This window comes from Nerophis ophidion, linkage group LG26 (genome assembly GCF_033978795.1).
Source record: "Nerophis ophidion isolate RoL-2023_Sa linkage group LG26, RoL_Noph_v1.0, whole genome shotgun sequence".
NCBI classification, from domain to species: domain Eukaryota; kingdom Metazoa; phylum Chordata; class Actinopteri; order Syngnathiformes; family Syngnathidae; genus Nerophis; species Nerophis ophidion.
The window spans coordinates 19,057,807-19,072,747 of NC_084636.1; the positions used below are offsets into that span (position 1 = coordinate 19,057,807).

Consider the following 14,941-nt stretch of genomic DNA (forward strand, 5'->3'; position numbering starts at 1 on the left):
GCACTATCGAAGATCACTCCCGAGATTTCTCACGAAGGACCGGATGTTTTCACCCAGAGGACCTAAAGCACTGACAAACGAGACCGGAGATGTTTTCGCCGAAGATGCAAATGTTTGCCTTTCTAACAGTGTGTGTATTTATTTAGTTATTTGAAATAATCAAAAAATGTCATTGTGTGTATAAATACTTTCCGACCACAATACAAAATCGAGATAGTAATAATAACCGTGATCATTTTAGTCAGGTGATATAAAATGTTGTTATCGTTGCATCCCGAATCATGAGTTGAGTAATCACATCTCAAAAGTATATTTATTTTAGTGCAGGAAAATTAAAAATTTGACCACCTTACTTAGATCATTCTACAGGGAAGAATTAAGCTGTAATTACAATCCATTCAACAGATCTCATCAATAAAGTGCATTTACTTGCAATTAAATTTAACAAGTTTGAACAGTGCACAAACAGAATACGTTTGTTGTGAATTTGTGATATAATACATTTTGATCCTTTGTATAAAAAATAAATTGATGAGGAAATTATACAACTTTTAATAATCAAGAGCTTGATTGTAACCTTACATTTGGTTTTGCAGGTGACAAATCTTCAAGCAAGGGGTTTTCAAAGTATGGCTCAGTCCCTTGCCTCTCAGCGAATATATGTTTGGGGCCATGGAAAACTCATATTTGGGAGCATATTTAATTTATAGTTTTTTCCTGTGTTCACTCCTAACAGTTGACTCTTTTTCCGGAGAAGCTAAAAATATTTTAAACATAAACTGAGGTTTACTTAGTGGGTTTAAAAAATAATAAATGATTTAACCAGTTTGAGAAAAAATATTTCTTGGTCTTCTCTTTTTGTTAATCTTTGTTTCAATTCTTAATTTTTTCTAAGCTACTGTGCCTCTCCTGACGTCGTCATACTTTTAAAACATCTAATGTATGCTTTTGTACAATCATTTGGTTTATGTCAGGGATGTCAAACTCATTTTCATTGAGTGCTACATCCCAGTTATGGCTGCCATCAGAGGGCCGATTGTAACAGCGAATAATGTGTGAATTTGCCTCTGGATTTCATTATTAATTATATAAATTGTTTTAAGTATACTGTCGATTTTACTGTAAAAACTTTACATTTACACAATGTTACTGTAAAATTGGGGGGGGGGGGGGTTATTTCATACAACATTTTACGGTAACTATAAAAACAGTACCACTGTTTTGTTTTTTACGGAAGAGGCTGGTCGTTTTTTATTTTTTTTTAATTTTTAATTAAAGCTATAAAGAACACCGTAAAATGTATTGTCATTTTTATTAATTTGATGGGTAGTTTGCTGTAAAATCATAAGTCAAGCATATATTTAAGTATTTATTTTTATTTAGACAAAAAAATGTTTGGAATGATTATCTACAGCAGGGGTCACCAACGTGGTGCCCGCGGGCACCAGGTAGCCCGTAAGGACAAGATGAGTAGCCCGCTGGCCTGTTCTAAAAATAGCTCAAATAGCAGCACTTACCAGTGAGCTGCCTCTATTTTTTTAAATTGTATTTATTTACTAGCAAGCTGGTCTCGCTTTGCTCGACATTTTTAATTCTAAGACAGACAAAACTCAAATAGAATTTGAAAATCCAAGAAAATATTTTAAAGACTTGGTCTTCACTTGTTTAAATAAATTCATTTATTGTTTTACTTTGCTTCTTATAACTTTCAGAAAGACAACTTTAGAAAAAAGAAAAACAACCTTAAAAACGATTTTAGGATTTTTAAACACATATACCTTTTTACCTTTTAAATTATTTCCTCTTTTTTCCTGACAATTTGGTGCCTTGTTGACACAGAAAAGTACAGTGGTGTATGCGCAGCAGCTATGAAGGTTGGAAGCCTGTTTGGTTCAACATATCATTGTGAATTAGCCTTTTCTGACATGAACTTCATCAAGAACAAACACAAAACACGCCTCACTGATGCAAATCTGCAAGACTCACTCAGAGTTGCAGTGTCAAGTTACACACCAAAGTACAACACACTAGTTAACAGCATGCAATGCCAGGCTTCCCACTAACTGACAAAGAAACAGATAACAGATTTAGTGTCCAGTTCAAAGTGTGACATGATTTATTTAAACATGTGAGAGTTGACTGTTGTATTTTACATGAGTTATTATTTTTACAAACATGGTGCAAAGTAATTAATGATTTGTTAAAAAATGTTAGTGGCTAGATCGTTAAAATGGGATATTGTGATTTCACTAGACTGTCTTAGAAGTGATCATTTGAAAATGTGCACTTGGAGAAAATGTAAAAATGAAGTATTGCATATTGATATTTATCTGTTTCTATATATATATTTATTGTGAGAAATCATTAAGATGATCAATGTTTCCACAAAGATAAATATCATTGATTATTAATAATGACATAGACTTAAAGATAAATTGTGCAAATAGGCTATATCTGGCAATTTATTTAAGTATGTTTCAAACTGGTAGCCCTTCGCATTAATCAGTACCCAAAAAGTAACTCTTGGTTTCAAAAAGGTTGGTGACCCCTGATCTACTGTAATATTTGTTGCAATAATTGATACTATTAAAATTTAAAAGGCATGCAATTTCAAGCAGTACTTATATTTGTTTTGTCATAAAGAAAAAAATCCATTACATTTAGTGAGAAAATATTAGGTACTGTATTGACATATAATTTCCTGGTGTTTGCGGGCCAGATCTGGCCCCGGGCCTTGAGTTTGACACCTGTGGTTTATGTAGTCTTGATATATTTCCTCCTATGTCTTATCTAGGCGAGAAGTTACGCGTGTTGGGCTACAACCAGAATGGAGAGTGGAGTGAGGTTCGCTCTAAGAACGGCCAGGGTTGGGTCCCGTCCAACTACATTACACCTGTCAACAGCCTGGAGAAGCATAGCTGGTACCACGGGCCTGTGTCGCGCAGTGCCGCCGAGTACCTGCTGTCGTCCCTTATAAACGGCAGCTTCCTTGTCCGGGAAAGTGAAAGCAGCCCCGGACAGCTGTCCATTTCCCTCCGCTATGAGGGTCGAGTCTACCACTACCGGATTAACACTTCCTCAGATGGCAAGGTAAGGTTATGTAAATGTTATTTATGAGTTGTTATAGTAATATTACACTGTAAACTACTGCATCCAATAGTTAAACAATCACCTCATCTAGGTATATGTGACCTCCGAGAGCCGCTTTGCCACCCTGGCTGAGCTGGTTCACCACCACTCCACAGTAGCGGACGGCCTGGTCACCACACTACACTACCCGGCACCCAAGTGCAACAAGCCCACCGTGTACGGTGTATCGCCCATCCATGACAAGTGGGAGATGGAGCGTACTGACATCACTATGAAGCACAAGCTCGGAGGAGGCCAGTACGGAGAGGTGTATGTGGGCGTGTGGAAGAAGTACAACCTCACAGTGGCAGTCAAGACTCTCAAGGTTTGTTGTATGTACTTTTTTGTTATCTGGCAATGGCCAAACATGGTTGTAAGTCACCACCTGCAGTTAGACTGTGGTATTAGATAGAAATTAAAATTGCTTGCTCTGTCTTTGGTATCTCCTATTATTATTATTATTATTATTATTAACGGTTGTTGTTTGTATTTATCTCTATTTCTTTAATAACAGGAGGATACCATGGAAGTTGAGGAATTTTTGAAAGAGGCTGCTGTAATGAAAGAGGTCAAACATCCAAACTTGGTCCAGCTTCTGGGTCAGTATCATTTCTGTTTTATAATTTGTCGTAACTGTATATCCCCATTTGTCTCATATAGAACAGGGCTATAACAACATTCCTCATAGATTAGTCCCATATTATACTATTTTAAAAAACGTAAGTCTTAAAGGTAGGGCTGGGCCATATGGCATTTTTTGATATATTTCGATATTTTTAGGCCATGTCGCGATAAATCACGAAAAATAATTCCCGGGCGTGGCACTACTGCTGCCCACTGCTCTCCTCATCGCCCAGGGGGTGATCAAAGGTGATGTGTCAAATGCAGAGAATAAGTTCGCCACACCTAGTGTGTGTGTGTGACAATCATTGGTACTTTAACTGTTTACGTGATATGTATCTTGATATTTTTGCCTTAGCCTTGAATGAACATTTGATGCATATAATCACGCCAGTATGAGGATTCTATGTGTCTACATTAAAACATTCTTGTTCATACTGCATTAATTTATGCTCATTTTAAACTTACATGCAGAGAGGGAGACCACAATTAAGTCAAATGACCAAAACTGTATTTATTAAGCTGTGGCACAAACATTCATGTCATTTCCAAAACAGAAAATGCCAGATTGTCAGAGACATTTTAAAACAAGCTATTAGTGCACTTTTGTGCGAGATGTCACTGAGATGACATATCAAAACAACACTAAATTAAAATGCACTTTTTGTACAGAACGTCACTAAAATAGTTTAAAACAAAAAAAGTGAATTTTTTTGCATGATATTGTGGGCGTATAGCACCGAATGGAGATGTTGACATGCGGAGTAAAAACTCTTCATTCTCTAGCAGGTGACCATTCAAATAATGCTACATATTAGCAGTAATGTTACTTTCGGTAGCAATGCTTTTGCCCCACACTTGCCAAATTACGGTTGTTTGTTCAACATATTCCCACTTGAAGCCAAACCACCGCCAGACGATGGACCCCCGGCTGTTTTTCTTGGGAATAAATTATTCCTTCATTTGTTACCAGATTTGCACCTTCTTTCTCTTGTATTACCGCTAACACCACATATAACGTTAACCATGCTGCTACCTCTCTGCTTCGCGAGGGCTTATACATATGTGACGTATGACGTGACAGTATGTGACGTATGTAAGAAGGTGAGCTTGCTGTCTGTGAAAAGGAGACACAAAAGAGTGGGAAGAGCCTGGAGTGTAATGCCCACAGCTAAAAACAACTGCGTGAGAATGTATACTCAAATATCACGATATAGTCATTTTCTATTCCGCACAGAGACAAACCCGCGATATTGTGAAATATCGATATATCGCCCAACCTTACTTAAAGGTCACATAATCGTGTATTGGTTAATACCTAGCGTTGATTCTGAAATTTGGACTGTTTAAAAGTGCTTTTTGTGAGCTCAACTGGAAACTGAACTTTTTATGTGTCTGTGGCTTTAAAGGAGAACTGCAGTTTTTTGGTAATTTTGCCTATGATTCACAATCCTGATGTAAAAAAGAGCACATTTTTCTTTTTTTAATGCTTTCTAAATAGTAAATAAATGCAATCAATAGTCTGTTTACCATGGAGCTTATGGTGGTTTCTCTATTCTGTCAATAAAAACCCTTAAAAAAGTTATCTAAAAGCCTCTGTTAAAGCTTCATATACACACTATAACTACAAAACCCAAAACCAGTGAAGTTGGCACGTTGTGTAAATCGTAAATAAAAACAGAACACAACGATTTGCAAATCCTTTTTAACCTATATTCAATTGAATATACTGCAAAGACAACATATTTAATGTTCGAACTGGTAAACTCACAGGCGCCAAGCCGGGGAGCTAATAATAAGCCCACACGTGCTGGCCGCCTATTCCCTGTGGCAACTCCAGCATCCATATAGTAAAGTCCAACTCCTCAAGGCGTTTGGTTCCAGAGCCAATGCTGTGCGTTAAGGTGAGCCCAAACTATATCTAGACGGTATCTCTCGACCATTCACAAGCTCAGGTTCCTTCCCGCCAGAGACAACAGGACTTGTCAAAAGAGGAACGGGTTGCCGAGGCATTCGCCTTCGACTGCTTCCCAATCCACATAACACCGGACTCTCATGGATCCGCTTGCAGGTGGGGGGTGTGCTGGTGGCGGTTCCACGTCTCTCTTTCGGGCTGTGCCACCAGACGCTCGTTCACAAGCCCCTGCCCTTGGCTAGGCAATACAAAGTGGGGCCACATTGTCGGTTCCTCAATTTTCCTTTCTTCATAAGAGTCTTCTGAATCGCACTTACTCTGACCCATTCTCTTGGACCAGTTTGCCTTGGGAAACCCTACCAGGGGCATGTAGCCCTGACAACATAGCTCCTTGGATCATTTGGGTACTCAAACTCCCCCACCACATTAAGGTGGCGATTCATGGAGGAGTAGTGGCCAAAAATATTAAATATAGTTGTTAAAATAAAACCTCTGCTACTATTCTAATGTCGGTCGTTATGGTGGTACTTGGAAAGCCAAGTTTTTTCTGATGTGGTACTTGGTGAAAAAGTTTGAGAACCACTGTGTTAGAAGAGCAAGCGCTTTTGAAGCAGAAAATGTTGGTTTAATTCCCGTCGATGACAAAAAAATATTAATTAGGGGATAGTACACAGAGGTTTGTTTTATTGTGGATTTTGTTGTTGTGTACTAAAATATATTTGATTAAACAATTTGTATATCAATTATTTTTAATAAACCAAAACATGCATCTAAATAAATTTTAGTTGGAGTCAAATAGTACTTCAATTGTATCACACAAATTAAAAAAAGGAAAAGAATCAACACCCTGGTAGGAGTGAAGTATAATAAAGCTGCCTCTCCCACAGGTGTGTGTACATTGGAGCCTCCGTTTTACATCGTGACCGAGTACATGCCACATGGTAACCTTCTGGACTACTTGAGAGACTGCGACAAGGAAGAAGTGAATGCTGTGGTTCTGCTCTACATGGCCACACAGATCTCCTCTGCAATGGAATACTTGGAGAAAAAAAATTTCATCCACAGGTAAGTGATTTTAAAAAATAAATCCAAGTGCCATTTCTTTCTGGTTTTATTTAGTATAACACTCTTACAGCCTCATACTTTTAGCTTTTCAGGTTAGGAATATAAACTCCTTACTTTGCATTGGCTAAAGTTAAATATACAAATTAATAAAGTATTAAGAAAATGTATACTATACCTAAAGCTTGCAAGGAAGAAAGGGAAAGTATGGCCAATAATAAATATTTTTTTAGCTACTCTAACATCTCATTCCCTTCTCAGGGATCTAGCTGCAAGAAACTGCCTCGTTGGGGAGAATCATGTTGTTAAGGTGGCAGACTTTGGTCTGAGCAGGTTGATGACTGGCGACACCTACACTGCGCACGCTGGGGCAAAATTCCCCATCAAATGGACCGCGCCCGAGAGCCTTGCCTACAACACCTTCTCCATCAAATCTGACGTATGGGGTGAGTAACACATCTCATGTATTCAATAACAGTATTATCACTGCACTTGCAGTTGCTGAACCATACTGTGTTGTCCTATAGCTTTTGGGGTCCTGTTGTGGGAAATTGCCACCTACGGAATGTCTCCATATCCAGGCATTGACTTGTCTCAGGTCTATGACCTTCTGGAGAAGGGCTACCGCATGGAACAACCCGAAGGATGCCCACCAAAGGTCTATGAGCTTATGAGAGCATGTACGTAGATTTCCCTCCAGAAAAACAATAGTTCTTTGGATTATTATGTTAATGCAATCCTTACTTTATGTAAAATAAACTTGATTGTGTTCCTACCAGGCTGGCAATGGAGTCCGTTGGACAGACCATCTTTTGCAGAAATCCACCAAGCCTTTGAAACAATGTTCCATGACTCCAGCATCTCAGAAGGTAGAGTAACAGGATAAATGAGTAGGCTAGTTGATAGTTTTGAACAGTGGTACATTAGAATGTCTAAAGTTGAACATGTGAAATAATGCAAATATAAATATCTGTTCTGTTGCAATGATAAAATCCCTGGCGATATAATGATACATGCCTTTCACGGAATGCATGGGATCATGGTTCCGATTCCGTGCCAAAGTTGCGTGAGAAGGGGCATCTAATGTAAAACGAAGCCAAAACTATTTATGCAGATCACTCACTGAAAAGCCGAAAGTAGTAAAACTCATGATTTGGCATGCTAGTAACTTGGGTTGTAAGGTTTACCGGTACTAGTATAGCATCGCGGTATCAATGAATCAAAAACGGTAATATACTCTGTTTGAAAAGTACCGCTTCGACAAATTTTTTTAGACTGACATGATAGGGCATTGTCGTCAAGTTAAGTATAAGGACCAATGATTGTCACACACACACACTCGGTGTGGTGAAATTTGACCCATTCCCTTTTTCACCCCATGGGAGGTGAGGGGAGCAGTGGGCAGCAGCGGTGGCCGTTCCCGGGAATAATTTTTGGTGATTTAACCCCCAATTCTAACCTGTGATGCTGAGTGCCAAACAGGGATGTAATGAGTCCCATTTTTTATAGTCTTTAGTATGACTCGGCCGGGGTTTGAACTCACAACCTACCGATCCCAGGGCCACTGAGTAGGTTGCGTCACGTCATGACATTGCTGGTTTTACGAGCAGAGGAGCGTGTTCAGCACCGCACAATCACGGAGTACTTACAAGCTGACACAGTGTGTAAACAGAAAAGGGAGAACGGACTCGTTTTGGCTTAAAAACTAACAATAAAGGTGAAGTTATAACACTGAAACGCCCATAGGAAGAGGTACTTTAAAATATGCTGAACTAGTTAGCGGGTAACGTCCATCTGCTACTTCTAAATCACTAATCTTTGCCTCCATGGCGATAAATAAAGTGAGGTTTCTTACAAGTATCATCCCTGCAGGACGAGGAATAGCTTAACATGCTTCACTACAAACCCTAGGATACAATCGCTCACCAGCGTCACAATGTAAACAAATGCCATGAGTGGATCTCCACCTGACATCCACTGTAATGATACCAAGTACAAGAGCGTATCTAGTCGATACTACTATAATTACATCTATATTTTTTATCGTCAGAAAATCTTTTTTCTTTTTATTCATATTATATTCATTAAGTCCATTAGGACTTTAAATATGACCAATGTATGATCCTGTAACTACTTGGTATCGAATCCATACTTAAATCACTGGTATCATCCAAAACTAATGTAAAGTATACAAACAACAGAAGAATAAGTGATTATTACATTTTAACAAAGGTGTAGATAGAACACTTTGAAATGGAAAATAACCAGACATTAACAGTATATGAACAAGTAGATGATTCATCAATTTTTACAGCTTGTCATTAATAATTTTATAAAAAATAACAGAATGGGGAATGACACAATATGTTACTGCATACATCAGCAGTCAAATTAGAAGCCTTTGTTTGTTTGTTTACTACTAAAAGACAAGTTGTCGAGTATGTGCACTATTTTATTTAAGGACAAAATTGGTCTTCGATTGCAATAAGAAACAGATGTTTAATGCACACTAAGATTTTGTGTTAATATAAAGCCAATAATGCCGTTTTTTGTGGTCCCTTTTTATTTAGAAAAGTAGCGAATTACATTTTGGTACCGAGACAACCCTACTAGTAACAGATCAAAAAGACAACCATTATGTCGTACCTGTCAGCCTTTTTAGTTTTTTTGTCTTTTTTTTACTAGCATTTTGAATTTTTTTCTAGTTTTTCTGCCTTTCGTTAAAAAAAAAAAAAAAAAAAAGAATCCTCTCCAATTTTGCCGCTACTACAACAATAGGGTCAGCTCGACTCAGAGGTGGGCTCATTTCAGACAGTCAAAGAATTTGCATGTTACAAATTTAACAGCATAAAGAGAGATGCATGCACATGCAGTTGACAGAGAAGATATCTCTTCCAAAAATGTTTTGACAAATAGGAGACTTATTATCCCCTTTTTTATATGGCTGATGGGCATCACAATTGTGACCGACTCTTCACGTTAACTTATTTAGTAGTAAGTCATGTGGAATATAATTATCTAACTTAGCTAAACCTCAAACACCGGAGTCTTGTTGAAATTGTACAATGCCACACATCTCAATGGATTTTTCATTGAAACTTCTAATGGTTGATTAATCGGACAAACGGTAGATTATTACAGCTAATGTTTTGCAACCCAAGGTGGCATCTGAAAACACCAGCAACAACACCTTGAGAAATTATCTTTGATGCACAATATTTTGTGCATTTCAAAAAGTAAACAAAACATGTATGTTAACTAGATATGTCCGATAATGGCTTTTTTGCCGATATCCGATATTTCGATATTGTCCAACTCTTAATTACTGATTCCGATATCGACCGATACCGATATATACAGTCGTGGAATGAACACATTATTATGCCTAATTTTGTTGTGATGCCCTGCTGGATGCATTAAACAATGTAACTTTACCATGAATTGATTGAAGTGGACCCCGACTTAAACAATTTGAAAAACTTATTCGGCTGTTACCATTTAGTGATCAATTAATACAAGTTTCAATTAATCAATCAAAAACTAAGTTTTCCATAATAAGAGAACAACTTCAACTCCCATTATGTAAAAAAGTGGCAACATGAGACTGCCATATATATTATTGAAGTCACAGAGTGCATAGTTTTTTTTAACATGCCTCAAAACAGCAGCTTGGAATTTGGTACATGCTCTCGCTAAAATAATCCTGATACCTACTACAACTATGGGAAATACTATACTTTGACTTTCACAAAGAGCATTACTTTTTATTTTTTAAACATGCCTCAAAACAACAGTTATAAAAACAATGAAGGCTCACAGCTTCAGTCCAGAGTATACTAGAACATACCGTATTTTTCGGATTATAAATTGCTCCGGAGTATACGTCGCACTGGCAGAAAATGCATAATAAAGAAGGAAAAAAACATATATACGTCGCACTGGAGCATAAGTCGCATTTTTGGGGGAAATTTATTTGATAAAATCCAACACCAAGAATAGACATTTGAAAGGCAATTTAAAATAAAAAAAGAATAGTGAACAACATCCTGAATAGGTGTACGTTATATGACGTATAAATAACCAACTGAGAACGTGCCTGGTATGTTAATGTAACATATTATGGTAAGAATCATTCAAATAACTATAACATATAGAACATGGTATGCGTTTACCGAACAATCTGTCACTCCTAATCGCTAAATCCGATGAAATCTTCTTCCTCTATGTCGCTTCCAAACAACTCTGCCAACTCCAAAGGTATGCGCCGCTTCCTCTTGTTGTTTTCTGCTGCATATTTTACTACGTCCAGCTTGTAATCTGCAGTACATGTTTTCCTTTTCGGTCCAATTTTTGTTCAGCCCTTCTCAGTTTTTATAAGTTACCGCCAAGGATGAAATGATCTATTTTAATAGCTATAGCAGTTAGCATTCCATGACCCACAATGCACTTCTGCCATGACCCTCCCCCGCCAAATTCTTATTGGTTGACGTGTATTGCTGACGTGTTTGTGACGATTGCTGGCATTTTCTTGGTCTCCTCCGTGAATGAGATAAAAAATATTATTTGATATTCTACAGTAATGTGTTAATAATTTCACACATAAGTCGCTCCGGAGTATTTGTCGCACCCCCGGCCAAACTGAAAAAAACCGCGACTTATAGTCCGAAAAATACGGTACTTGCCGACCTTGAGACCTCCGATTTCGGGAGATGGGGTGCGGGGTTTGGTGCTAGCGGGGGATGTATATTGTAGCGTCCCGGAAGAGTTAGTGCTGCAACGGGTTCTGGGTATTTGTTCTGTTGTGTTTATGTTGTGTTACGGTGCGGATGTTCTCCTGAAATGTGTTTGTCATTCTTGTTTGGTGTGGGTTCACAGTGTGGCGCATATTTGTAACAGTGTTAAAGTTGTTTATACAGCTACCCTCAGTGACCTGTATGGCTGTTGATCAAGTATGCATTGCATTCACTTGTGTGTGTTTGAAATAGCCGCATATATTATGTGATTGGGCCGGCACGCTATTTGTATGGAAGGAAAGTGGACGGGACGACAGGTTGTAAAGGACGCTAAAGGCAGTGCCTTTAAGGCATGCCCCTAATAATGTTTTCCGGGTGGAAATCAGGAGAATGGTTGCCCTGTGAGATTATCGGGAGGGGCACTGAAATTCGGGAGTCTCCTGGGAAAATCGGTAGTATGAAACCGATACCGATAATTTCCGATATTACATTTTAAAGCATGGCCGATTTTATCGGACATCTCTAATGATAACTTGTGTGACTGTTTGATATCCTGTGTGAGCTGGAGTTGGCCACCCTTTGAATCTGAACATAAAGTTTTACAGGATTTGTGTGATAGCATTGTTGGCAACAGCAGAAACTGATTGTGCATTACTTTAGAGGTATATTGTCCGCCAATGTTGTTAAACTTCACGGTTGTTTGACTTCAAAAGTTCTGTTGTCCTTTTGGCTTCTATCTTTTAATTTGACTTGTTTCTCATTTTTCTTTGCAGAGGTTGCAGAGGAGCTCTGCAAGATGGCCTCCTCTGGTCAAAGCGGTCCCCTTCACGCGTTCAGCCATGACACGCCCCTGTTGCCTTCCAAATCTCGCACACACCTAAAGCACACGGAAAACAAGGAGAACATCGAGAATGGGCCGGACGGGCGGCCAGACCACGGCACTCATGGCCCCTCAGGTACAGCTAGACATGCCTTCCTCGCCGCCAAGACATCACGTGTACCGCATTACAACCTCAAAAGTGTCCAAGGCGCCCTTGATTCGAAGAGCCAACTGCAGCGTCGTCAAGCCCATCGTCTGAGGAGAAGGGCTGTCATTTTTCTCCACGAATGACCACCTTATACAGTCATCTGTCCTTTTCCAGTCAACCTGTCTGTTCTTGGCAGTTCAGTAAAATCATTAAAATCACCCATCCTCTATATTTCTTCCATGAGGAAAGAATAAATGGCTCTGCTAACTCTTTGTAACAAACAAAACAACCCAACACTGACAAAATAGAAACACATGCAATGTTGTATGTGCTAATATAGTTTAATGAACATGCAGAAATGTAAGGAATTGCATCTGCCTGACATTAAGGTCAATTGCCGTATTTTCTGGACCATAGAAAGCACCGGATTACAAGGCGCACTGCCGATGACCGGGTCTATTCAGGTCTTTTTTCATACAAAAGGTGCATTAAAAGGGGTCATATTATGGTTTCTTTCCAAATTTAAATCACTTCCTTGTGGTCTACATAACATGTAATGGTGGTTCTTTGGTCAAAATGTTGCTTAGATTATGTTTTACAGATCATCTTCAAGTCGCTTGCTGACTGTGGATGCGTTTTGTGGGTGGTCTTATTTACTTGGCTCACCTTCGCCAGCGTCTTCTCCCCGTCATCTTTGTTGTAACGGTGTAGCGTGCAAAGACGGGAGTGGAAGAAGTGTCAAAAGATTGAGCTAACTGTTTTAATGACAATAACACTTTACGTAAATCAACAACAGAGCAGTATCTTCTCATCCGTGGCTCACTAGTGCGACTACTACGCCGAAAATTTGTGTTGTGAAAAACCGTCCGACCGGAACTCTAAACTAAACTTACATGGGTGATTTACTGGTTTGTAAACTCACTACACTGGAAGTTTTTAGCGCTTCCATAGCAGATATAAGTTAGAACTTTAGACTTCTTTATATTACAAATGGCTACAGCAGAGGGTGAATGCCCCGTTACAATAAGATAGTGAAAAAGAAGAATCTTATCGAATACGGACTCGCCACGGACTAAAGTGGCGGACTTGCGCAAATTTTCATGACTTGTGCAGGTCTCAAATACATACACATCAGCAGGTACCAGAAGGTAAGAAAAGTTGATTTTGCATAATATTGTGAAACAAAACACCAGATAATGTCTGCTAATGGGTTCCATTTTAAACACCATAGTACAAAACCCCGTTTCCATATGAGTTGGGAAATTTTGTTACATGTAAATATAAACGGAATACAATTATTTGCAAATCCATTTCAACCCATATTCAGTTGAATATGCTACAAAGACAACATATATTTGATGTTCAAACTGAAAAACATTTTTTTTTGCAAATAATCATTAACTTTAAAATTTGATGCCAGCAACATGTGACAAAGAAGTTGGGAAAAGTGGCAATAAATACTGATTAAGTTGAGAAATGCTCATCAAACACTTATTTGGAACATCCCACAGGTGTGCAGGCTAATTGGGAACAGGTGGGTGCCATGATAGGGTATAAAAACAGCTTCCATGAAATGCTAAGTAATTCACAAACAAGGATGGGGCGAGGGTCACCAATTTGTAAGCAAATTGCCAAACAGTTTTAGAACAACATTTCTCAAAGAGCTATTGCAAGGAATTGAGGGATTTTACCACCGACGGTCCGTAAAATCATCAAAAGGTTCAGCGGTCCTGCATCAAAAACCGACATCAGTGTGTTAAGGACATCACCACATGGGCTCAGGAACACTTCATAAAACTACTCTCAGTAATTACAGTTGGTCGCTACATCTGTAAGTGCAAGTTAAAACTCAACTATGCAAAGTAAAACCCATTTATCAACAACACCAGGGAACGCCGCTGACTTTGCTGGGCTCGAGATCATCTAAGATGGACTGATGCAAAGTGGAAAAGTGTTCTGTGGTCCGACGAGTCCACATTTCAAATTATATTTAGAAACTGTGGACGTGGTGTCCTCCGGAACAAAGAGGAAAATAACCTTCCGGATTGTTCTAGGCGCAAAGTTCAAAAGCCAGCATCTGTGATGGTATGGGGGTGCATTAGTGCCCAAGGCATGGGTAACTTACACATCTGTGAAGGCACCATTAATGCTGAATGGTCCATACAGGTTTTGGAGCAACATATGTTGTCATCCAAGCAACGTTATCATGGACGCCCCTGCTTATTTCAGCAAGACAATGCCAAGTCACGTGTTACAACAGTGTGGTTTCGTAGTAAAAGAGTGCGAGTACTTTCCTGGCCCGCCTGCAGTCCAGACCTGACTCCCATCGAAAATTTGTGGCGCATTATGAAGCGTAAAATACGACAGCGGAGACCCCGGACTGTTGAACGACTGAAGCTCTACATAAAACAAGAATGGGAAAGAATTCCACTTTCAAAGCTTCAACAATTAGTGTTGCAGCTATGAAATTTTAAGTTAATTATTATTTGCAAAAAAAAAATAAAGTTTGAGTT

The 14,941-nt window shown here is 38.8% G+C and overlaps 1 protein-coding gene across 5 annotated transcripts in view; it reads left to right on the top strand.

Moving 5' to 3' along the window:
• Positions 1 to 14,941, top strand: part of abl2 (c-abl oncogene 2, non-receptor tyrosine kinase) — an 89,958-nt gene that overhangs the window by 63,902 nt on the left and 11,115 nt on the right. For 4 of the 5 annotated variants that reach the window (XM_061888204.1, XM_061888205.1, XM_061888208.1 and 1 more), the window contains exons 3-10: positions 2,795 to 3,090; positions 3,182 to 3,454; positions 3,644 to 3,728; positions 6,553 to 6,730; positions 6,989 to 7,173; positions 7,255 to 7,407; positions 7,507 to 7,596; positions 12,234 to 12,416. In XM_061888204.1, the coding sequence (XP_061744188.1) occupies positions 2,795 to 3,090; positions 3,182 to 3,454; positions 3,644 to 3,728; positions 6,553 to 6,730; positions 6,989 to 7,173; positions 7,255 to 7,407; positions 7,507 to 7,596; positions 12,234 to 12,416 (1,443 nt within the window). Of the gene's footprint in view, positions 1 to 2,794; positions 3,091 to 3,181; positions 3,455 to 3,643; positions 3,729 to 6,552; positions 6,731 to 6,988; positions 7,174 to 7,254; positions 7,408 to 7,506; positions 7,597 to 12,233; positions 12,456 to 14,941 lie in introns of all 5 variants that reach the window. The other variant, XM_061888209.1, reaches the window with a different exon arrangement.